The following is a 26268-nucleotide window of genomic DNA, read 5'->3' as shown; positions in this document are numbered from 1 at the left end:
CTCCAGACACGCGTCTTCTTTCAGTGACTTACTGCTCTCTCTTTTTTTCAACAGGACTCCGGAACCAATAAGGTACGTCTCCCTGCTAATTAAGATAGCAATCCAATGCATTTCAATTGAACAAAGATGTTCATGGAGCGTGTGAATAGAGTGTGAATGGACAGAGGTAAGAAGGCAGCAAAGCTTTACAAGGATGTTAAGAAGGAAGAGATGGGTGTGACAGTCAGGGTGTTTCTTATGGATTGATGTGAATTTATGAAATAATGGCAGTGCACGCACTCTAATACATAGGTGATAGTGGGGTACTTAACCGCCGGTGCGTTGGTCCTGGGGAGCTCCTGAAGTCCCAATGTGATCCAGTGAAGAAGAAGAATCAGGCACACGGTCTTAATCATCAGTGAAAAGGGTTTATTGTGCCAAGAAATCCAACGTTTTCGACAGCAATACCTTGAGAAAGGCACTATTACTGTCGAAACGTTGGATTTCTTGGCACAATAAACCCCTTTCACTGATGATTAAGATCGTGTGCCTGATTCTTCTTCTTCACTTGATGTGAATGTAGTCAGCTACAGTAGGAGGTGCATCAGAGGTGGGTATGCAGCAATACTGTACAGGATGATGCTCTGCAGTGGAAAGGTTGGAGTTATGCGTCCCATACCTTTGATCTCACATCTCATCTATTGCAGAATAAAAAGAAGAAGAAGACGGAGTTCATCCCGTACCGAGATTCTGTGCTCACCTGGCTCCTGAGAGAGAACCTGGGTGAGATTGATGAGTACTTTCGAGATCGCTCAGTATTCTTCATATTGCTGCTATGTGAGAGATGTGCTGATGGAGTAGCCATGATAAACCCAGTTCAAATCACACGGTCAGCTCTGCTTGTGGCCTTAGAAAAGTCACTTTTCCTGTTCCCCATGGCAGTGGGCACCATAGGGTTAACTCCATCCTTAGCTTAAAGTAGAACAGGAAATGTTCTGCAGGTAATACTATAAAAGACCCATCCCACTACCTGCCGGCAGTCTTTTTCCTGTCCTACAGCTAGGAGTAGAGTTTTTGTTAAAGGACATGCCAAGACTGCAGCTAGTGCAGTTTATTCCAGGGGGTTGTCAGCTTCTCGACGTCTGCACCGTGGGTGGTAACTGTCAGAGGCCCCAATGACCAGGGCAGGCGGCAGACTTGTCTGCAGAACACAGTGGCAAGATATCTCAGCAAGGACTCGGCGTCCACTTGATGTTCCACGTGGTCTGATCAGACATACGTATGCTCCTGCACTGTATATTATGCCTGACGATGACGTCGGAGGTAGCAGTTTAAGAAGCCACTCGGCAACATGGATCTATGCAGACGCCAGTGACCATTTTTCAGCTGAAGAAAGCTGTGAAAGTAGCTAAGCTGAGGATAGAATTTGCTGCCAAAATCAGCAGCGTGATTCCTTCGTTAGTGGACTGATGTAAAGAGAGTCCTGGTTCCAGATTCAATGTGTTTTATATTGCTACAGTACTTTTGGGGGACAGCCAGAAGAAGGAGCTTTAAAAGTGACACTGGAGGCTCTGCATGAAAAAAAAGAAGACTGCAAAGAAGACTTGAGTCTGTTCAGCTTCCGACAAAACTGTGGTGGAAGCTAAGAAACTGTGCGAAGACAGCTCAGGGGCGCCGAACGAGCAGGTAGCCAATTGTATATCGTGAATGAAGCATACAATAACAGAGTGTCAAGTACTTCAAGTGAGTAAACAGCCAAAGAAGAGTTAAGATCTCAGACCAGCCTTGGTAGGATGAGGGAATCCTCATCAGAAGAATCTGAGGGTCAGTACGAACATTTCTTAGAGGGGGAATCCCTGAATCCTCCGAACAGAAGGAATCTGATTTTAATCTCGAGTTAATTGATCCTCGCTTGATTAAAGGCGATGAGAGAAACTATGGAGCTAGAAGCTATGGAGCATAAGACAGTGGCCAAAGCACAGATAAGCTGTGCAGAGGGACCCAAAGAAAAACAAGATACGTTCTTACAAATTACAAATATGGTGGAATTAAAATGGGCCCAACCGGATAGAAAATTACTGACATCCAGAAGGTGTATACATTTTTAGAGAAAGAAGTGACATTTTTGGAAGTGCCTCCAATGGTAGATGTAGCAATTTCTAGAATTGCGAGGAAGACTACGCTACCAATAGACAACGCAGTATCCTTCAGTGACGCAATGGATTGGGGAATGGATAGCGTTTTAAGGCAATACTATTTGGCAGGTGGTGTCAGGGGCTATGCCCTTATGGATCTCAAACATTGAGGAAGCATTAGAGAAAGAAGTCAAGCGTGCTTAAATTCAATGGGCTTATTCTAGTAGGTTCGATAAAATCACTGCCAAATTGAACTGTTTGGCATGACCCCAGCGAACAGTTTGGCATTTGTGTTATCACGGTATTCAGAAGGAATCAAAAAGCATTACTGCAAATCACAAACCGTGCGGTTGGAAAATGCCAATACCGCTCAGGACAACAGCTTTTTTATAAGTCCTACCTCTGCGATCTTCCCGCAGTCTGCAAGAGCTGCATGTCCCTGCACAGCTCTTACAGGCGATCTCCCTGCACAGAGACAGCTGCATGTCCCTGCACAGCTCTTACAGGCGACCACACTGTTTTTATTTATATTTGTGTAGCAGAATATTGTAGCAGGGGGTCTCCGGAGCAGAACCACATTAATTTCAGGTCCGGTGACCCCTGCTTTCTGAGATACAGGCCCCAGTATGGGTTGCCAGTATCTCCTGTGCGTTGAAATGTCCAGTTACGTGACGTGGAAGATTTAAACAATGCAGTGCTAAAATACTGTGGTATTAAAATGTAAATAAAAACAGCTTCATTACCGTAGCGGCTAGCTGCTACGGCAATGAAGGGGTTGAACCCGAGTACCCGGTTTCTTGGGGGTACCGGGGGTGGGTGAAGGGGGTAGTTGCCCCAGGATCGATGTTTAGGCCTGCTAGAAAGGTTGTGTGAGGAGTTAACCCCTTCACTACCATAGCGGTGGTAACCGCTATAGTAATTAAGGGGTTAACCCCTCCCGCTACCTACCAGAGAGATCTAACCACACACCCTGTGGCAACTACCCCCTTCACCCATCCTTCCTACCCCCAAGAAACATTAAAATACAACAACCCTACTACCCACCCTCTCTACTCCAACAACCCCCCTCCTCTAACACATACAGTACAAGAATGGGCAAAATTACTATTATCCAGATCTGGATAATAGCTAATTTGCCCGTTAAAAATGAAACATTACCCAGCCAGCATAAAGTAAATTAAAGTTCTACTTATCCCTGCCAGGATGAAGGCCGCCTTTGTCTTCCTCCTTATTTTCTCACCTTCCTCAACATTATAATAAAAAACAAACTCTGGCCACTAGCCCCTTAATCACCTTAGTGGTTACTAACCGCTATAGTAATTAAGGGGTTAACCCCCCCCCCCCTCCCGCTTCCCACCCGTGAAGCCTAACCACCCTCCCCAGGGCAACTACCCTCTCCCTCTCTACCCATTGATTGGCACAGTGGTAAACCATGCCCATAATATGGCCATTGATTGCCACTATGGCAATGAATAGTCAAGCTATAAAAAAAAACAGCCACAAAATAAAACACATTACATTTAAATATAAACAAGCATTTCACAATATACCCATTGATTGTGACTGTGGTAAACCATGCCGCCAACATTGGCATGGATTGCCAGACTGACAATGAATGGGCAAGCAAACAAAAAACATAACACAAAATACAATACATCCTGTACTTTACATTTAGATAATACAAACATTTGCCAAAAAATGCATTGCTTGTCTCTGTGCTTATCTGTACCCTGAAAGGGGCATAGATAAGCACATTGGCAGTCAATTGGCAACCTAAAAAAATACACAATTAAATAACATACAGTACAATCAATGTTTTTCTTACCTTTGCTGTGTTCACCTTCTGAATCGTACTCCATCATCAACTTTTGACCCACGATGCAATGCTCCTCAACAGCTGATGCGAAGAAGTCCATAATCATATGTTGATTGAAGAGATGTCTCCTGTAAGTTCTTTCCTTTTTCTATCTTCTCTTCTTTATTTTCTTCTGTACGGTATAATCCAATGGGGCGGATGTTGTCCTGTCATCTTCTTTGGCTCAAATGAGACTGGACAGGCCTTATATAAGGCCTGTGACATCACATTTGAGTGTCAAATGGTACACCCCCAATCCGATTGGCTGGTGTACCATGTGACAGATTCCCCCCCTTTTTTTAAGGATGTAACGTCATCAAAAATGGAGGGAAGCCAGCCAATCAGGAAGGATATGGTTCCCTTCCTTTAAGATGACATCACCAGAAAAAGAAATGGATGCCTCACATGGTATATCTCACAATCCGATTGGTTGGAGTACCATGTGATGGCATCCATTTTTTTTTCGTGACATCATTTTACATGGAGGGAAACATATCCTTCCTGATAGGCTGGATTTCCTCCCATTTTGATGACGTCACATCCTTAAAAAAAAAAAAGTGGGGGGGAGGGGCGGGTATTCCTGTCACATGGTTCACCAGCCAATTGGATGGGGGTGTACCATTTGACACTCAAATGTGACATCACAGGCCTAATATAAAACCTGCCCTGTCTCATTTGAGCTCAAGAAGACGGCATGACAACATCCACCCCATTCGATTATACAGTACAGAACAAAAGAAAGAAGGAAAGAATTTACTGGAGACGTCTCTTGAATCAAAATATGATCATGAACTTCTTTGCATCGGCTTCATTGCATCGTGGGTCGCGTCGTGAGTCAAGAGTTGATGACGGAGTAGGAATCGGAAGGTGAACAACATCAAAGGTAAGAAACACATTGATTATATGTTATTTCATTGTGTATTTTTTTAGGTTGCCCATTGACTGCCAATTTGCTTATCTATGCCCCTTTCAGGATATAGATAAGCACAGTGACAAGCAATGCATTTTTTTGGCAAATGTTTGTATTTATTTAAATGTAATGTATTGTATTTTGTGTTATTTTGTTTGCTTGGCCGTTCATTGTCAGTGTTGCAATCAATGCCCATATTGGGGGCATATTTTACCACAGTCACAATCAATGACTTTATTGTGAAATGCTTGTTTATATTTAAATGTCATGTTTTATTTTGTGGCTGTTTATTTTTAGTTTGCCCATTCATTGCCAGGGTGGCAAATCATGGCCATATTATGGGCATGGTTTACCACTCTGCTAATCAGTGGGTAGAGGGAGAGGGAGTAGCTGCCCATGGGAAGGTGGTTAGGCCTCCCGGGTTAATTTCTATAGCGGTTAGTAACCACTAAGGTGATTAAGGGATTAGCGGCCAGTAGTTTGATTTTTATTGTAATATTGCTGCCCACTGAGGCTGGGGAGGAAGACGAGGAGGAAGACAATGGAAAGCCTTAATCCTGACAGGGGTAAGTGCAACTTTAATTTACTTTATGCTGGCTAGATAATGTTTTATTTTTAATGGGCAAATGTGCTATTATCCAGATGGGGACTGTATGTTGTTAGGGGTAGAGGGGAAGTATTAAGGTGGTGTTTGGCCTGTGGTGGGTGTTTATGCCTACCGGGTGGGTAGCGGGGAGGGTTAACCCCTTCATTACCTTATCGGTAGTAACTGCGAAGGTAATGAAGGGGTTAACTCCTCCTGCAACCCCCGGTAGGCATAAACAACTACCATGGACCAAATACCACCTTCATCCACCCCCTCTACCCCCAATAAACCGGGCACTGATATTAAAACCATTCATCACCTTAGCGGTTAGCCCCTAAGGTAATGAAGCTGCCTGTAAACGTATTTTATTACATACGGTGGAAGCCGGAGGTCTCCGGAGCGGTATTAATGCGGGGCAGCTCCGGAGACTCACGGCTTCAATCCGATGCAGTAAAAAAAAAAATATCTTCTAAATCCCATCCCACTGAGATTATTGGTGCTACTAGAATAGGGTGACTTAAAAAACAAATGCGAGTTTGTGCTCTTTTTGAGCTCCCGCTCGGTGTGTCTGAATCGCAGCGCTACTGCTCGGGGAGGAGCACTTGCCGAATGATTTTGGCATGCTACCGAAGCTTTCTGAATTGCTACCTATGCTAAATCTTTCAGAAAAGGCTCAAAATGCTCGATGAGTTAGTGATCGAAGTTTATAGAATGGGCCCCTGAGAGCGCTATACGAGATTGAGCTGGCAACAGACTATATTACCGAAGCGTCGCTGGGTGCAATAAAGTTAGCAGGAGACTCCATGGCTCTTTCAGTAGCAGTGAGAAGAGCCTTGTGGCTTAGACAATGGATAGCAGCTTCCGCTTCAAAGAACACACATTACCATTCGAGGGAGAATTTCTCTTGTGGAAGAAATTGGATACAATTACATCCAAAGCATCAGCAAGTAAGAGTGCAATGTTACCACAGGAAAGAAGTCGGAAGTCATCTCACCAGTTGGAGAGGGTGCGGTATAGAGAGGCAAAATCCTATCAGCCAGGAAGACCATTCTCTCAGCAGGCAAATTGGAGAGGTGGACATGGCCCCAAAGGTAGTGTAGCATTTGCCAGAGGGAAGTTTGCATGAAGGTCAGGGAGTTCTGAACTCACCAATAGGAAAAAGATCCAATTCAGGACTGCATGGGCTCAATAAATAGAAGACTGGTGGGTCTTTGAAATTCTATCATAATGGATACCATCTGATAAAAGAAAGAGCCAAAGGGCAATACGAAGAGTACCTTAAGAACAAAGAAACACAAAAATATAGTCCAAGATTGTCCTGGTAATAAAAAAAAATATCAGGAGGACTCATTGCGGTCCTCGACCTAAAGGAGGTGAATACTTACTTACAAGTGAGAAGGTTCAAGATAATCTCATTGAATGCCATTAACATGAGGTAAAACTTTATGACTGGATCAGGGCACCTGTATAACACCTACTTGCACATTCCAGTAGCAAGAAAACATAAGAAATCTCAGGTTTGCTGTGAATCACACGCATTACCAGTACACATCTCTCCCGTTTGGCTTAGTGACTGCACCAAGAACCTTCACAACAGTTTTAGCGCCCCTGATAGCAGAATTAAGGAAAATAGGCATCGAAATCTACCTTAATCTGGATGATCTGCTCATGAAATCGCAAAACAGAGATGTAGTGATTTCCATCCCACAACACCGTGGCTGGATTGTGAACGAAGACAAGAGCCAGCTAGTACCGACTCAATCACTGAAGTTTTTAGCAGTAGAGTTTCATACGGCAGATGGAAGCGTACAGTATGTTTGCCTCTCTCTGGTTCTTGAAGCACTAACGGTACATCCTTTTGAACCATTGCACCAGATCCCTTTTGAAGTTGTTTTTATGGAAAAATGCACTTCTCATTGCCGTAATGTCAGCAAGAAGAGTGGGTGAGCTACAGGCTCTATCTTGCAAGGAACTGTTTCTTATCATTCACCAGGATACGGTGGTTATGCGGCCAGTTCACCCACTTCCTGCCTAAAGGTATCTCTGAGTTTCATATCAGCCAGGAGATAATTCACTCCTTTTGCCCAAATCCTGCAAATCAAAAGGAGGAAGTACAGTACAACACAATCTCGATGTCATGAGATGCTTAAAGACCTACCCGAACTGAGTACGGAGTCTCAGAAAGTCTGATAGGCTGTTTGTTCTCCCAGAGCGACCTAGGAGTGGGCAAGCAGCATCTAAGGCAGTGGTTCCCAACTCCAGTCCTCCAGGACCCCTAACAGCCCAGATTTGAAGGATATCTCTGTTTGGGGACAGGTGGTTCAGTCAAAATGATTGAGCCACCGTTGCTAATGTGAGGATATCCTTAAAACTGGACTGTTAGAGGTCCTTGAGGACCTCAGTTGAAAATCACTGATCTAAGGGGATGATATATTGATGGATTATTGCATGTATTCGGAAGGCGTACAAGCAGAAAGGTAGCAGGGCTCCATTAGGCCTGAAGGCCCATTCGACAAGAGCCGTTGCCACATCATGGGTGTTTAAGGCACAAGCATCTCCTGCTCAAATCTGCAAGGCAGCCGTATGGTCGTCCTTCATGAAATATTATAGATTGGGCATTCAGGCCTCAGGTTTGATTCAAGCTTTGGTCGATTTAGTTTTTCAGTCTGTAGTAACAAAATAAATATGTTGAAGCAGATTTGTATGGTATTTTTTCCCGCACTATATTATTGCTTGGGTATGTTTCCAGGGGGCCCAATGCTAAGGGCAACAGGAAAAAGAAGATTACTGTATTATCAGCATACCATTATTTTATTTTCCTTGAAGCCATTTGTGGAGCTCGGCACATATTTGCCTTCCCTATGTCTAATTATGCCTCAGTTTTTGGCTATGGGAGAAAAGTAAACCAGCTGCAGGTACTGGGAGGGGTATTTTATAGTACTACCTGAGGAATGAGACAGCTGCAGGTACCGGGAGGGGTATTTTATAGTACTACCTGAGGAATGAGACAGCTGCAGGTACCGGGAGGGGTATTTTATAGTACTACCTGCAGAATGAGACAGCTGCAGGTACTGGGAGGGGTATTTTATAGTACTACCTGAGAAATGAGACAGCTGCAGGTACTGGGAGGGGTATTTTATAGTACTACCTGCAGAATGAGACAGCTGCAGGTACTGGGAGGGGTAATTTATAGTACTACCTGCAGAATGAGACAGCTGCAGGTACTGGGAGGGGTATTTTATAGTACTACACTGGCGACACACTTTATTCGAGCTCGGCTAGTCCCACGAATTCGGGTATACCCGGGTGTATTGAGGTTTGTGACTGTTTTCTGCCCGAGTGCATTGAGGTATTTTCCAAGCAGGGATTGAAGCATTTTATTCCCGCTGGCTGCAATACTGCACAGTATATATATATATATATACTGCATTACAATTCATGAATTTATGCCATCTGGTAGACACGCGAAGCATTGCAGCCTATTAAATCCTAATCATTATCATTTAACAGATCAGCCGCCCATCAGCCAGGCATGAACCCAGGCTGGGAAGGCAAACGCAACGGGGCTTGTCAGAGGTGAGGAGCGGCGCATTCCAGGTATCTGCCAGGTACATACTGGGTATTTGCTCGAATAAAGTGTGTCGGTGCAGTACCTGGAGAATGAGACAGATGTAGGTACTGGGAGGGGTATTTTATAGTACTAGCTGCAGATTGTGACCGCTGCAGGTACTGGGAGGGGTATTTATAGTACTAGCTGCAGAATGAGACAGCTGCAGGTACTGGGAGGGGTATTTTATAGTACTAGCTGCAGAATGAGACAGCTGCAGGTACTGGGAGGGGTATTTTATAGTACTACCTGCAGAATGAGACAGCTGCAGGTACTGGGAGGGGTATTTTATAGTACTACCTGCAGAATGAGACAGCTGCAGGTACTGGGAGGGGTATTTTATAGTACTACCTACAGAATGACACAGCCGCAGGTACTGGGAGGGGTATTTTATAGTACTAGCTGCAGAATGACACAGCTGCAGGTACTGGGAGGGGTATTTTATAGTACTAGCTGCAGAATGAGACAGCTGCAGGTACTGGGAGGGGTATTTTATAGTACTAGCTGCAGAATGACACAGCTGCAGGTACTGGGAGGGGTATTTTATAGTTCTAGCTGCAGAATGACACAGCTGCAGGTACTGGGAGGGGTATTTTATAGTACTAGCTGCAGAATGACACAGCTGCAGGTACTGGGAGGGGTATTTTATAGTACTAGCTGCAGAATGAGACAGCTGCAGGTACTGGGAGGGGTATTTTATAGTACTACCTGAGGAATGAGACAGGTGCAGGTACCGGGAGGGGTATTTTATAGTACTACCTGCAGAATGAGACAGCTGCAGGTACTGGGAGGGGTATTTTATAGTACTACCTGCAGAATGACACAGCTGCAGGTACTGGGAGGGGTATTTTATAGTACTACCTGCAGAATGACACAGCTGCAGGTAGTGGGAGGGTATTTTATAGTACTACCTGCAGAATGACACAGCTGCAGGTACTGGAAGGGGGGGTATTTTATAGTACTAACTGCAGAATGACACAGCTGCAGGTACTGGGAGGGGTATTTTATAGTACTACCTGCAGAATGACACAGCTGCAGGTACTGGGAGGGGTATTATATAGTACTACCTGCAGAATGACACAGCTGCAGGTAGTGGGAGGGGTATTTTATAGTACTACCTGCAGAATGAGACAGCTGCAGGTACTGGGAGGGGTATTTTATAGTACTACCTGCAGAATGAGACAGCTGCAGGTACTGGGAGGGGTATTTTATAGTACTACCTGCAGAATGAGACAGCTGCAGGTACTGGGAGGGGTATTTTATAGTACTACCTGCAGAATGAGACAGCTGCAGGTACTGGGAGGGGTATTTTATAGTACTACCTGCAGAATGAGACAGCTGCAGGTACTGGGAGGGGTATTTTATAGTACTACCTGCAGAATGAGACAGCTGCAGGTACTGGGAGGGGTATTTTATAGTACTACCTACAGAATGACACAGCCGCAGGTACTGGGAGGGGTATTTTATAGTACTACCTGCAGAATGAGACAGCTGCAGGTACTGGGATGGGTATTTTATAGTACTGCCTACAGAATGACACAGCCACAGGTACTGGGAGGGGTATTTTATAGTACTACCTACAGAATGACACAGCCGCAGGTAGTGGGAGGGGTATTTTATACTACTACCTGCAGAATGAGACAGCTGCAGGTAGTGGGAGGGGTATTTTATAGTACTACCTGCAGAATGAGACAGCTGCAGGTACTGGGATGGGTATTTTATAGTACTACCTGCAGAATGAGACAGCCGCAGGTAGTGGGAGGGTATTTTATAGTACTACCTGCAGAATGACACCGCTGCAGGTACTGGGAGGGGTATTTTATAGTACTACCTGCAGAATGAGACAGCCGCAGGTAGTGGGAGGGGTATTTTATAGTACTACCTACAGAATGAGACAGCCGCAGGTAGTGGGAGGGTTTTTATAGTACTACCTGCAGAACGAGACAGCCGCAGGTAGTGGGAGGGAATTTTATAGTACTACCTGCAGAATGAGGCAGCTGCAGGTACTGGGATGGGTATTTTATAGTACTACCTACAGAATGACACAGCTGCAGGTACCGGGAGGGGTATTTTATAGTACTATCTGGAGAATGAGACAGCTGCAGGTACTGGGAGGGGTATTTTATAGTACTACCTGCACAATGACACAGCTGCAGGTACTGGGCGGGGTATTTTATAGTACTACCTGCAGAATGAGAGAGCTGCAGGTACTGGGCGGGGTATTTTATAGTCCTACCTGCAGAATGAGACAGCTGCAGGTACTGGGCGGGGTATTTTATAGTCCTACCTGCAGAATGAGACAGCTGCAGGTACTGGGCGGGGTATTTTATAGTACTACCTGCAGAATGAGACAGCTGCAGGTACTGGAAGGGGTATTTTATAGTACTACCTGCAGAATGAGACAGCTGCAGGTACTGGGAGGGGTATTTTATAGTACTACCTGCAGAATGACACAGCTGCAGGTACTGGGCGGGGTATTTTATAGTACTACCTGCAGAATGAGACAGCTGCAGGTACTGGAAGGGGTATTTTATAGTAGTACCTGCAGAATGAGACAGCCACAGGTACTGGGAGGGGTATTTTATAGTACTACCTGCAGAACATTTCCTGTTCCTCTTCAACCTAAAGACAGAGTTAACCCTACGGTGCCCACTGCCATAAATGGCTTCCAGGAACATTTCAGTAAGCCGACAACACGATTTTTCTTATCTCCCTGTGACTTTGTAAAAGTCTATGGACTGCACTGTGTACATGGGCAGTGCTACCTGTATATTAGAAATGGTATTATAATTAGTGTGTATATATATATATATACTGTATATATATCAGCAACAATGTGTCAGGTATTAATAACAGGATCCGTTTCTCGCTCTTTAAATGCCCGGTTACTAACTCTTCTCTGACACAGTAAGGTTATGGTGTGTAAAGTGAAAGAAAACAATCTCCACCGTTCTAAGTATAACAGCATTATAATACCCCTGGGGGTGTCTGCATGTCAGCCAGGACTCCCAAAACCTGCCTATTCCCCTCAATTGTCAAATGTGATAAAGTGTCTAAGCTGCAGAAAGGGATTCTAGGTAGTAATATGCCATGAGCATCCAGTGAGTGTGTCACTTTTAGCTTCCAATCCACGTTACTGTGAGGATTTGCTTTGCCTGCTGCATTACACAGTTTGTGCAGCAACGTTTTGCACAAGGAAGTGCAGAATCAGTGGACCCTCTCAGAGACAGTTTTGTTTCACCTGTTTGAACTTGGCTACTGATTTTGCATTGTAAACAGGGTAGGGATTGCAGACTTGAGGCAATCAGGTTATACAAAAACCCTTGGGGTTATTTTTAACTCTTCCCTAATGCTCCTCAGCTTAGAGGAGGACAGCAAAGCAATGGTACTACGTGTCCTCCAGCATTGAGTGGAGTTAACTCTTTCTCTGCCAGAGGGGGCAGCCAGGCCCTGTGCATTATCTCCCTCCTGTTCCTTCCATGGCTTGTTTCATGGGACATTGCTGATTTCTGACTCTGTCTGACAGGAGGAAACTCTCGCACTGCAATGGTGGCTGCCCTGAGCCCAGCGGATATCAACTACGATGAGACGCTCAGCACCCTGCGGTGAGACCTCAATGCATAGATACTAGTGTAAAACCTCCACAAGAGTTATCATAGAACTTCTATCATACACTTTACTGTACTTCACAACCATTATTTGCTATGCTGGAAGCGGAAGCCATTTTGTCCTACCCCTAACAAATATTCACAAACACTGTCATTGCACCATTTAATACATTGTGCAGGTAGTTTAGCATAGGGACCCCGCTGGAGGGAATGGACTGACCACAGGCTAAACTGCTAGCATGATTTAGTTATTGAAGCTTAATGAGTTTTCTGTATTTAAGTTGAAAGCGCTAGTGGTCGTAGAGAAGACCAGTCTGTCTGTCATATTGCAGGTAACGGAGTAACACGAGAGTTATTCAAAGATCAAATTATAGTGCACAAAAACAGTAGTAACCGGACAGGTCAGATTTTCTATGAAGAACTAATACACACACACACACACACACACACACACACACACACACACACACACACACACACACACACACACACACAAACTATCTACTGTATACACACACACACACACACACACACACAAACTATCTACTGTATACACACACACACACACACACACACAATCTATCTACTGTATACACATACACACACACACACACACACACACACACACACAATCTATCTACTGTATACACACACACCTATCTAAACACACACAATCTATCTACTGTATACACACACACACACACACACACACAATCTATCTACTGTATACACATACACACACACACACACACACACACACACACAATCTATCTACTGTATACACACACACCTATCTAAACACACACAATCTATCTACTGTATACACACACACACACACACACACAATCTATCTACTGTATACACACACACCTATCTAAACACACACAATCTATCTACTGTATACACACACACACACACACACACACACACACACACACAATCTATCTACTGTATACACATACACACACACACACACACACACAATCTATCTACTGTATACACACACACCTATCTAAACACACACAATCTATCTACTGTATACACACACACACACACAATCTATCTACTGTATACACATACACACACACACACACAATCTATCTACTGTATACACACACACCTATCTAAACACACACAATCTATCTACTGTATACACACACACACACACACACAATCTATCTACTGTATACACACACACCTATCTAAACACACACAATCTATCTACTGTATACACACACACACACACACAATATATCTACTGTATACACATACACACACACACACACACACACAATCTATCTACTGTATACACACACACCTATCTAAACACACACAATCTATCTACTGTATACACACACCTATCTATACACACACACTATCTACTGTATACACATACACATCTATCTATACACACACACATCTATACACACACTATCTACTGTATACACACACACATCTATCTATCTATACACACACACTATCTATCTACTGTATACACACACCTATCTATACACACTATCTACTGTATACACACACACACATCTATCTATACACACACACACACACACTATCTATCTACTGTATACACACACCTATCTATACACACACAGTATCTACTGTATACACACACACACACACACTATCTATCTACTGTATACACACACATCTATCTATCTATACACACACACCTATCTATACCCACACTATCTATCTATCTATCTATCTATCTATCTATCTATCTATCTATCTATCTATCTATCTATCTATCTATCTATCTATCTATCCATATTTATACAAATGTAGGTCATACACTGACAATAAATGACAGCAAAGCGGATTTTTCTGCCTCCCAGGTGGCACATTCACACTTGGAGCTACTCCCCAAATGTTGCGTATCCGACTCTCCTGTCAGACTCTGATGTACAGTAAGCAGAAGTTACGTTAACACAGGGTCCTCCACAGTTAGCTCTTACTGGCTCTCCTCCATCACCCAATGCGTTTCGCCAGCAGCTTCCTAAGGGCTTGTGGCTTCTTTCTTTATACCCTACTACGTTACCCGTTCCTAACCTTCTTTAAAGTTAAAGGCATGGTATTACATATATCTATATAACAGGTAATCGACAAATAACAGCAGAAAATGAGTGATATAAGCGCTAAAACTTAAATACTACCTAGGGAATTATCAATAAATAATGATAACGTGAAAAAATACATACATATGGGCCCAGCTGCCGAGTAAAAAAAACTGACTAGTACAGACAGATACAGAACATCTAACAAATAAACCGGGCGCCTGAATCAGACAGTGACATTCTGACCATATGTACATGTCCCGATGGATATTCCTGGGATCTTCAGTTAGATCACACGGGCAGTCATATACCATGAAAAAGAGAAGCAAGAAAAGCATACCGTAGCATATAACTGTTGTGTACACTAAATGTAAACTAATAAACAGACTGACTAAACTAACAACATATAGGTAACAACACCTAGTGATAGACACAAACTTATTCATTAAAATATAATAAAATATCTAAGCATGTGAGTGGCACACATAGGAACAGACAGTCCTTCAATGATAGTAAAATCAGAATCCTACTTACAAGAAGGAGGATAAAAGCAGGCCTGTAAGATAGTCTCTATCCAAATAGCAGCACACAGATGCTCCTCAGAGTTCTCAGCCCGGCGCCGTTGGTACACACAGCCGAGTCTCTTTCCTCTCACACACGTGGCTAGCCGTGGTAGGGGGAGTAATCTGTATCATAAAACATGTATATGTGCAGAATTTGCATCCATATGGGAATAAAATAAACTACATTTATAAAAATTACAATTTAAAATTCACCAATTTCAACCTTGAAAATGTTTTAGAAAAAAGAAAATCTGTATTAGATATATAACTTATTTAATGAATTCAATAATATTCATTTTATTAAATTCACTTTATACATACTGTACATGTATGTGTGTATGTATGTGTGTGTGTATGTATATGTGTATATGTATGTGTATGTGTGTATATATATACTGTATCTATATATATATATATATATATATATATATATACTTTATTACTGCTTTAAAGTAATTCTGTAATTTCCTGGCTTGGGATTAATAGTACGGACCCATTATGACTTATTAAAGTTTGGTTGTTCATAGCTAGTGGCTCTTTCCTGCAGATATGCAGACCGCGCCAAACAGATCCGCTGTAACGCTGTTATCAATGAGGATCCAAATAACCGCCTGGTCCGTGAGCTCAAAGATGAGGTGGCAAGACTGAGAGAGCTGCTGGGAACACAGGGGCTCTCCGACATCATAGACAGTGAGTGGTCTCCTTATACTGAGCACATGTACTGAGGGTGCTGAAACCGGGAGACATGATTCCATCACAAACAATACATGAAATGTCAGCAAAGATCTCTTCTATGTACACAAGATTTCAATATCTGCATAAATAAAGGCCAGGCATAAAATGCGGCCCTCATTATAGCTGGTTTTAAATACACAAACTTGCGAGTTTGAATTTAAATGTGCAGCATAAGACCAGAGAACAATACATGTGCCATCAGGATTGCACCCCAGAGGTGGCTGCATGGAAACCTCAGAACTGTCATTGTAAGATATACAATGTATACTTTTACATTGTAGTACAGATACAAGTTTTGGCATTTTAAAACTAAATGTTTAATTTTGTTGATAGATTCAGTTTAAAGAAGAGATACTGTATACAGTAGCCACATGAATTGGAGTTTAAAGCTTTTAAACTCCAAAACTGTCTGACAATACTGTACAAAGACCCAGCGAGCCTCTGCGTTCCTTCCTAGTGGCGTGTGGAAGTTCTCAGCCGGTGTCAGTGAGTATACGGCGGGAACGGCTTCCGTGTGCTGTATAATAGAGCAGTTCCATTGACATGAATGGGACAGATATCTTCTTCAGCACAGGGAAGCACTTCTTCCTCACCGCACTTCCCGCCCTCACTACGCTGCAGATTCACTGTCAAGGCAGACAGCCTTGAAGAAGCTCCGTCAAAAAGGGGTTTGAAAAGCTTAAAAAGTTTTATCTGGTCAGTGGTGGGTTCCTTATCTGTCAGGGTCAGGTCAGAAAGTTCCCAATCAGTGGATAACGAATACTCTTCAATTTAAACCATTGCTTCCCATCTGAGTGTCATGGAAATGATTAATCAGATTAAGATACATTGTTAACATTCTAACAAGTCTGTTGTTGCATGATAAGGGGTAAAGTGTTGTTGTGGTAGTTGTATATTGCACATAGTATATCTGTGGATCCTTGTGTCCTCTCATTGAGTTGTGTCTAAAGCACCCAAATGGAAATGTCTCCTCTTGCCTCCCTGCTTGTCCTAAATCCTCCTTTTTCCTTTTATAAACTTCTTTCTATTGTTCTCCTTTTCTTCGACATCTCTAATTCCTCTCACTCATTTCCTAAATCCTTTCTCTCGCATTCCCATTTTCACTACAATTTATCTGTGCTCCTTAAACCCGAATTTCCTTCTCTCCGTACCCTCCTCTTCCTCTCTTGTTTCCATGATTTATTTTCTTTCATGATTCTTCATATATACATAATGCCTTTACCCCCCTTTATTTCCTCCTTTCTTTTTGTGATCTTTCTGCATTCTTTCCCTGTTCCACTTTCTCTCCATCCTGCTTTCCCCATCTCCTTTTCCTTACATCTATCTGCCTCTGTCCACTCTTAACCTCCTTTTCTCTGTGTCTCTCTCCTTCTGACTTTGTCCTCTTTATGGATCTTCACTCGACCTTCTTTGTCTACCATTCTTTTCTGTGCCTCTCTTGTCTCTTTGTTCCCTTCTCTCTCTGCTCCCCACATCTCGTCTTTTCACATTTCCCTGGTCTCTCATCATTTGTGCCCCCACTAATCTCTCTTTCCACATATATAACCTCTAATTTCCCATCTCTCTCACCATATCCTTCTCTTTTTCTGTCCTCCCAACTCTGTCTTCCTCCTCTCTCATCTGCATTGCACCCTCTCTCTTTGATCTCTGTTCCAACCATCTCCCCCCGCCTTTGTTTCTCTTCCCGTGCCCACTCTCTCTGGCTCCTGCTCTCTCTAGATGTGTGTCCTATGGATAACGGAAATATCCTTCACATGCGTCATGGTGCTGACAATCTCTTCACAGCTGTTAATGCCCTGACGGGTATGAGTCCTTCGTCCTCCATGTCTGGCTTGTCCAGCCGCGCCGCCTCCGTCTGCAGCCTGCATGAGCGCCTGGCGTTCACTCCCGGGAGTGAAGAGGCCATCGAAAGGCTCAAGGTACACAGAGTCCTAGAGATCTCCGTCTGTATCACTACAGGATTTACACCGATATATATTGAGATATGGATACAGAAGAGAGGGTTGGAGAGAATGGTGCTCACATATAAGTGTATGCTCTGAACATAATTAAGTAATAATCCCTGTAGAACAGGGTATTATTGGCCAGTAATGCCCTGTTCTGAGGGGATTATTACTATTATAGGCTAAATGTAGACTTTTTTCATAAATAATAGACACTTTTGTATAGTTAAATAGATTTTTTTATTAAAATAAAATGGTAAATACATGAAACCACCTCTATATACGCTTACACTGCAGATAGCTATATCCACACACTGCCGCCCCCTCTGTGTACACACACACACCAGCTCAACACACACAAACTGTTGCCACACACAACAGCACACCACACACACAACACAGCCCCTCTACACACACAGCAGCTCTATACACACACACACACACACACACACACACACACACACACACACACACACACACACACACACACACACACACACACACGAGCTCTAGACACACAACACAGTACCTCCTCTACACTCACAACACATCTACACACACAACACAGCACCTCTACACACACACAACACACAGCAGCTCTACACACACACAACATGGCAGCTCTACACACACACACACACACACACACACACACACACACACACACACACACACACACACACACACACACACACACACACACACACACACACACACACACACAAAACACAGAAGCTCTACACACATACACACAAACAACAAAGCAGCTCTACACACACAAACTCTGCTGCTACACACACATGCTACACACACATGCTACACCCATAAACACTGCTGCTGACACTGACACACACATACACTCACACACTGGAGCTCTCTACACACACAAACTGCTGCTACACATACAACAGCACAACGCACACACACACACACACACACTGCAGCCACAATAAAAAATGCAGCCACTTACTAAACTTTGCACTCCCCCCCACCTCTACACACAACACAGCACAACACAGCACCTCTACACACATCCCACACACACAACACTGCACCTTTATACACAACACAGCACCTCTACACACACACACACACACACACACACACACACACACAAACTGCTGCTACACACACATGCTACACCCATAAACACTGTTCCTGACACTGACACACACACACACACACACACACACACACACACACAGCACCTCTACACAGATATACAACAGCACAGCACACACATACTGCTACTGACACACAAACTGTGCTCAGAAAATCTCAGTCAGCTCGGGAGGGGGAGGAGTCAACCCATGGCTGATATGTCCTGACCAATCCCCTGCCTGTCTCAGAGCTGTTCCTTCAATCAGACAAATCCCCCCTGTCTCAGCTGTTCTGAAAGCTGATTGGCTGGAAATAAACACATTGAAAACTACACATTCTGCTGCTTAAATTCCGGACATTACTGATTGGATAATGCCCAGAATTTTAACCAATCAGTGAGCAGGGTTTTCAATAATGCCCTGAATTTTACTGCTTTAGCCTATAATATATCATACATTTACTGTATTAACAGTAATAAACACACTGGAACTGCCCATGATAGCTTAATGTCCATAAATGTATATGGGGGACAAAGGGCCTAGTAGTGTCCACTTGACCAGTAGATCATCACCAGTAGTAAGGCTAAAGGTAAATATATAAGGGCTGTTGCCCATTACCTGCCCACAAAGGTGTCCACAGTAAATCCAATGTTCCAGGGCGTGAAATCCTGCAGAGTAGAAGCAGCAACAAGCGGTATAGGACGTGGGAGCACAGCAAGAGAGTTTCCACCAAGAAAAGATACGTCGAGGGCAACTCCAAGTAAAAATAAAGAGGCTTTAATTAATCAGCTCACAATGAGATCAGCTCCCGCGTGGATCTTTCACTCTCATTGTGAGATCATTAATTAAAGCCTCTTTATTTTTACTTGGAGGTGCCCTCGACGTATCTTTTCCTGGTGGAAACTCTATTGCTGTGCTCCTACGTCCTATACCGCTTGTTGAGATATGGATACCTTTACATATATGGCACAACGCATCTGGGACGTATAACGGTCCTTACTCCAGAAACCGAGAAGGGCACAAATTGTGTTGTCTCTGATATGTGTGTATGTATATTTTTATTTATTTAGTGCCAACAATGTACGCTTTTGTAAAGAGAACTATAATACACCAATAAGTTCAACAAACAAAATGAAACAATTGGAAAGGAAATGCCTGCCCTGGAGAGCTTGCAATCTGAGTGATATGTTAGAATACTTCCAGAGACAGTAGGTGAAGGAGCCAGTGCATTGGGTGGCAGTTGTTGGTAATGATTCCTGGCAAGTGCAACTATGGGTGTAGAGCCATGAGTACAGGCTATTAAAATTGCTTCATTCACAAGGTGTGTTTTTAGGTTTGACTTGTAGGTGTGTGGAATATATGGTGTGAGGGAGTTCCACAGGAATGGAGCAGTGAGGGGGAAAAGGTTTAAGGTGAGAGAGAACAGTAGAGGTGGAGGGGTAGAAAGGAGACAGTTATAAGCAGAGCTGATATGTAGGGGGGAGCAGAGAAGTGGGGGCCTAGAAGGTGAGAAGGATTACTTAGTACAGTAGATGATCTTGAACTATATGAGAGTCAGGAGAGGGGTTTAAGGGTGATATGAGCAGACACGTAGGCAACGTGCTTTGGTGATAGGATAGCTCCTGTTCCATTTACGGTGATAAAGGGCATTTTGGGCCAGGTTTAGGAGGAAATGTGAGGGGTTCAGTTTATATGTGAAGTTATCCATTTATGCTTGTAGATGTTGTAAGCTCTTCGGAGCAGGGATTTCTTTTCCTAAGTGTTACTTTTATGCCTGAAGCACTTATTCCCATGATCTGTTATTTGTATTATTTGTTATTTATATGATTGTCACGTGTATTAGTCCTGTGAAGTGCTATGTACATTAATGGCGCTATATAAGCAAAGACATACATACATACATGTCTGTTCAAATCACGTTAGATCTCTATGGCACACACTTGGAATTTGGTGGAGTGCTGTGGAATGTATCTATTCGACTGATCAATGGTACAATAACCCAAGAAGGGAGTGTATTGTTTCCTTGCGCTATTAACATACGGTAACTGAACCGTGTATGCGGTCTACCTACCTTTTCCACAATGATACAGAGTCCGTATCCCATATCTGTCCAGGCTTGGAGGTGAGAGACAATGTACTCTTAAAGCAGAGGTGGCCAACATCAGTCCTCAAGGGCCACCAACAGGCCAGGTATTGGGGATATCCCTGCTTCAGCACAGGTGGCTCAATCAGTGGCTCGGTTATTCTAAGTCATTTTGACTGAGCCACCAGTGCTGAAGCAGGGATATCCTTAAAACCTGACCTGTTGGAGGCCCTTGAGGACTGGAGTTGACCACCCCTGTGCTAAAGCTTCCACTGTTAGAGATGTCCGTATACAGGGTGTCGATTTTACCTCACCTGTTAACTCCCCCCCCCTCCCCTTTTCTCACAACAGGAGACAGAGAAAATCATTGCTGAGCTGAATGAGACATGGGAGGAGAAACTGCGCAGGACAGAGGCTATCCGGATGGACAGGTAGAGGATGGGTGCTGAGGCCGGCCGGGGGCCGGGCACTGGAGGGTTTGCCACAATAGTGAGATGGGACATTGCGGAGGGTTGTTCAAAAATAAGAGTGAATGTTGGGTTAATTATAACGCCTATCCACTAAAACAAATGACATAAAGTTAACCCCGTGTTAGTCCTTCCAATAACGTATGATGAAAGGCTTCCAGTGCAGGCCGTTCAGGTGGTATTCCCATCCAAGACCTAAAGAGAGAGTCTTACTTTACTAGAGTCTCAAATCACTTATATACCTCTCCATACCGCTCTCTCCTTCTAACACTCCTCTCCAAGGAACCCCATGTTTCAGGGTCTGCATATAACACCACCTTTAGGTAACACAGGCGTTTTACAAGCCATGTTATTTGAAGTGAAGGCAGGGCAGTGCTAATTTGACCTGACGGTAAACCTATGATGATGAGTTAAACAACTCCATTTTGTATATAATTAACTTCGTAAACATGGATTAAACTCAGGGAAAATAACATCAGTTAATAATTTAGGTAACCTGATCTTATTTGCCCGGATTTAACGGAGATTGTTGCATCTAGGCCTAAGTGGTTTAATGGCACTAGAGAAAAAGGACGGGTGTTATGCGGTATGGGAAGCACTCTAAAAGCACTAGGGGGATTGCTGGGAGCGATAACAGGCACAGAGAGCTGGATGGAGCACCGTTTGGGTATTTAGTGAGCGAGTCTTAAAAGAGAAAAAGAGCAATGAGGAAAGAGAGGGAACACTTGGTTTTAGGGGCTCAGCAAGGTAACACCAGGTAAAAGGACAAGGGAGAACTCTGAAAAGTCACTAGGAGTTATGGTATTTTAGTACAAAGGAGGAGCACAGACTATGGAGGAGCACACTGGGGGCAGAAAGGGCACTTGGGGTAAGAAGATCCCTGTAATAAAAGGAAGGGGGGTGGAGGAAACACTGCAGGGTAGGAGGGGTACTGCGGGGTTCTGGGTTAGAACAAACAATTTGGTGAGAGAGGTAAAACTGGGGAGCAGGGAAAACATTGCACAGCTATTAGGAATGAGGGGATACAGTCGAGAGGGCAGCATGGTGGACTAGAAAATTAAAGGAGCACTTGAACCGTCGATTAAGGGGAGAGATGGAGTGATCTGGACTGGCATGAAAATAAAGCTCAGTACATAAAGGATTTCCTGTTAAAGCTCATAGCCAGGAGAATGGAGGCGATACACTCTTCGGGTACACTTGCAGTGAGAAGCAGAGATGTGGCCATTTCAATACAATACGAGGTAATGTGGTTGACTGTTTGAGTCTTCCCTAGCTTGACTTCCAGGCCTGTCTACTTGTCTATGCAGGGAAGCTTTGCTGGCAGAGATGGGAGTTGCCATGAGAGAGGATGGGGGGACTCTCGGAGTCTTCTCCCCTAAGAAGGTACGTCCTAAAGGCCAACTGATAATAGAGAACTCTTACAAAGTCCATTGTCACTTAAACAGAAACAATTGGAACATTGGCAAATTATTGTTGCACGCCCCTGATAAATGTATAACCCACTTTGCTTTTTTTTTGAGTATTAAATTATGCTTGTTATGCTTTGAATGTGGACAATACGGCTTATTTGACAAGCTCCCATGTCACTGAGGAACATTATTGGAAACCTCCCACTCTTCCATTCCATGTCTCCTCGCTAAGATTCCCCTGGTGTTAGGAATGGTGGAGTAGGTGTGAAGTTGAATAACTAGAGTATAGACAGTGCACATACAGTAATGGTCCATAAGGTGTATTCTAAATGAATAGCACCGCTTAGTAAATGTAAGTCTAAGAGCATTATTTACTAACTGACTGGTGCTAAGCCATAAGACACCCTACAGCTCATTAGTTGAATAGGCCATATATTATTAATACGTCATTAAAAATGAATAAATATTATTAAACCGCCTGGTGGCTTAGTTAATATGACTCTAAATCTCCTTAACCTTTCACAATATATCCCCCTTAACTTGCCACAGAATCTACACACAATGTATCTCTGAACTTGCAAACAATCACCCTTCTGGCCCCCATGGAACCTGCCCTATGGCTATAGGACTGAATAGCATATGCCTGTAACTTGTTTACATGGGCTCCTGTAAATATATAAGTGGGGCACTTTAGGATTTTTTGCAGACAGAGACACAGACAGGTCTGTCTTATGAGAGATGGTGTTGTGTGGTACCATTTTGTCTTTGTCTTGTTGAGTTTTTCGTTGTCTCTCCAACCTTCCCTCCCCCCCTCCCCGCCCTCCTTCCACCGGCTTGTCAGATCATCCCCCCAGCCTGGGAGCTCTGTTCAGAACTCGTCGGGGTTTACTCCCCAAAAGAGGTTGGTTTGGGTTTGGTGTGCAGTGACTCTATCCACCTGCCATGCCCAACTCTCCATGGGCTAAACATAGGGGCCTATGAACTAAGCGTTGCAAATTTAATTTTCGGTGTAAAATCGAAACACAGAAATCACAAATGATATTGCACTTGTGTGCGATTATGTACTGACCTTCTTTTTTCTGCTCAATTACGTCCAAGCATCAAAACTGTTTTAGTCAAGTATGTGGGATCACACAAATGGGATGCACATGGGGTACAGATGTAAATGGTACTGTATGTACTAAAAAATTACATGTGTGCGGCCCAATAAATAGTTGAACTTGTGTCAAACTCTTCTGCCAAATTGAACCTGGCTTAAATACTACAAAGTCTGTTTATATTGTTAGCGCATAACACAGTATCAACCAAAAATGTATTGGACGCAGTACGGATGTTTCATTGTGTAGGTGAACAAAATGTAGTATTGTCACAGTTTGGCTGTTACAAATGATATGACAATAATAATTAATATTTACTAATACTTGCTCTAAATAAAAAAAATACATAACATTCTGTTTTAATTTAATTGTTATAAAATCATCATACAACGCAGAACAACGCGTCAAAATTCATTTCAAACAACAACTTTGCGTCGTACTGTATGAAGTCACGTAATGTCCTTCAACATGTGACTCAGTTTATGAAGGTTTGTTTTACAGTTTAGCAGTAAAATTTGGACTCACAAAAATGATTCATATATGATCTTAGTTCATAGGCCCCATGTACTGTGCAGAAGAAATTCTTACTATAACTAGGGGCATGCAGTGCTATTCTAACAGTGATCCCTCCCATGTAAAGGGGCGTGGGTAATGCAGGATACACACTAATTAAGATAAACTGTGACTTTAATGTTCTCATGGAAGGTGAATATTGTGTGAGCTTCATCTATCAAGAGATGCCTAAATGTCAATAATGTGATCGAGGTAAATGATACCGGCTAATAGTCTTCCTGGTGTTCCTTGGTGCCACCATGGTCAGTGCCCTGCATCTTTCTGCTGTCATCTCTTGTGATTGTCATTTATGGCTCCACCTGTGACATGGACCATTTGGTACAGTAAGAGTGAGATGACTAGTTTAAAAAGGTGGGATTTTAATATATACAGTTAGGTCCGGAAATAATTGGACACTGATACAAGTTTTATTATTTCGGCTGTGTACCAAAATCAATTCAAGTTACAGTTAAATAATGAATATGGGCGTAAAGTGCAGTCTATCAGCTTTAATTTGAGGGTATTCACATCCAAATTTGAGAAAGGGTTTGGGGATTACATCTCTTTAATATGTAGCTCCCTCTTTTTCAAGGGACCAAAAGTAATTGGACAATTGACTCAAAAGCTGTTTCATGGACAGGTGTGGGGTATTCCTTCGTTATTTCATCATCAATTAAGCAGGTAAAAGGTCTGGAGTTGATTCCAGGTGTGGCATTCGCATTTGGAAGCTGTTGCTGTGAACCCACAACATGCGGTTGTGACGGGGCAGGGGTGCCAAGCGAGTAATAAAGGGGTCATCCCCATTAGACACCCCTTCCACCGTCTGGGAAGTGAGGGGTTAACCCGAAATGTACTTGCAATACATATGTTCCCCTGCTTCACAACCAAAAGGTACATCCCTTGGTTATCCTATTCCCACATTTAGAGGGAATTAATGTATTTTTATTCCCCTGCCTCATGGCAAACTTTTTTATTGGCTAAGTGTTTATATTGGTACAATTATTGGAGTTTGTACCTTTGCAGTGTATGCAGCAACCACATACACTGGGATCCAGGCGGGAGGGAAAGGGTTAATGTAAATTTTGTGTTTATGGCCCTTTGTCCCTTTTCCCGCCTTTGCAGGCTCCATTTTGCAGTCTCTCCATAGGTCACCATTACAGCCCCATATAATCCTATGGAGATTCCGGCGATTTGGGCCTGATATCGTAGAAGACCTGCAGGTGGCGCTCGAGAGGAGGAGCGGCGGTTCCCCATTGAAAGTGAATGGAGTAATGCATTTCAATGGGGATGCCTGGAAGCTGACCTCCGGAGATGAGCTGGCAGCCAGCCAGACCGCAGACCGCAAAAGCGGAAACATTATCTTGAAGAGAGCTTTGATCATTCCCCGGTCAAGTTCAGGTTCAATTGGTGTGGGAAACTTAGGTTCTAGGGCACCCAGAAATAAAATTCTCTTTGCCCCTAGACCCTAGGAACTCCCTCACTCAACCCCAACTGGGTCCGAGAGTTAATGACCCCGGTAAAGGGTCACGCTCGTTACGAGGGGCGCACCATTGACCGTAATGGCGGA

The 26268-nt window shown here is 43.4% G+C and overlaps 1 protein-coding gene across 13 annotated transcripts in view; it reads left to right on the top strand.

Annotated features, from left to right (window-relative positions):
- The window catches only part of KIF1A (kinesin family member 1A), a 376457-nt gene that overhangs the window by 171970 nt on the left and 178219 nt on the right, over window positions 1–26268 (top strand). For all 13 annotated transcript variants that reach the window (XM_075569525.1, XM_075569526.1, XM_075569527.1 and 10 more), the window contains exons 10-16: window positions 55–72; window positions 687–762; window positions 12599–12677; window positions 15863–16005; window positions 17836–17969; window positions 21528–21607; window positions 22951–23026. In XM_075569525.1, coding sequence (XP_075425640.1) covers window positions 55–72; window positions 687–762; window positions 12599–12677; window positions 15863–16005; window positions 17836–17969; window positions 21528–21607; window positions 22951–23026 — 606 coding nt within the window. The remainder of the gene's footprint in view (window positions 1–54; window positions 73–686; window positions 763–12598; window positions 12678–15862; window positions 16006–17835; window positions 17970–21527; window positions 21608–22950; window positions 23027–26268) is intronic.

This window comes from Ascaphus truei, chromosome 14, assembly GCF_040206685.1.
Source record: "Ascaphus truei isolate aAscTru1 chromosome 14, aAscTru1.hap1, whole genome shotgun sequence".
Lineage (NCBI taxonomy): Eukaryota > Metazoa > Chordata > Amphibia > Anura > Ascaphidae > Ascaphus > Ascaphus truei.
The sequence above is the reverse complement of the archived record's forward strand: the minus strand, read 5'-3'. Positions and strand labels throughout refer to the sequence as shown.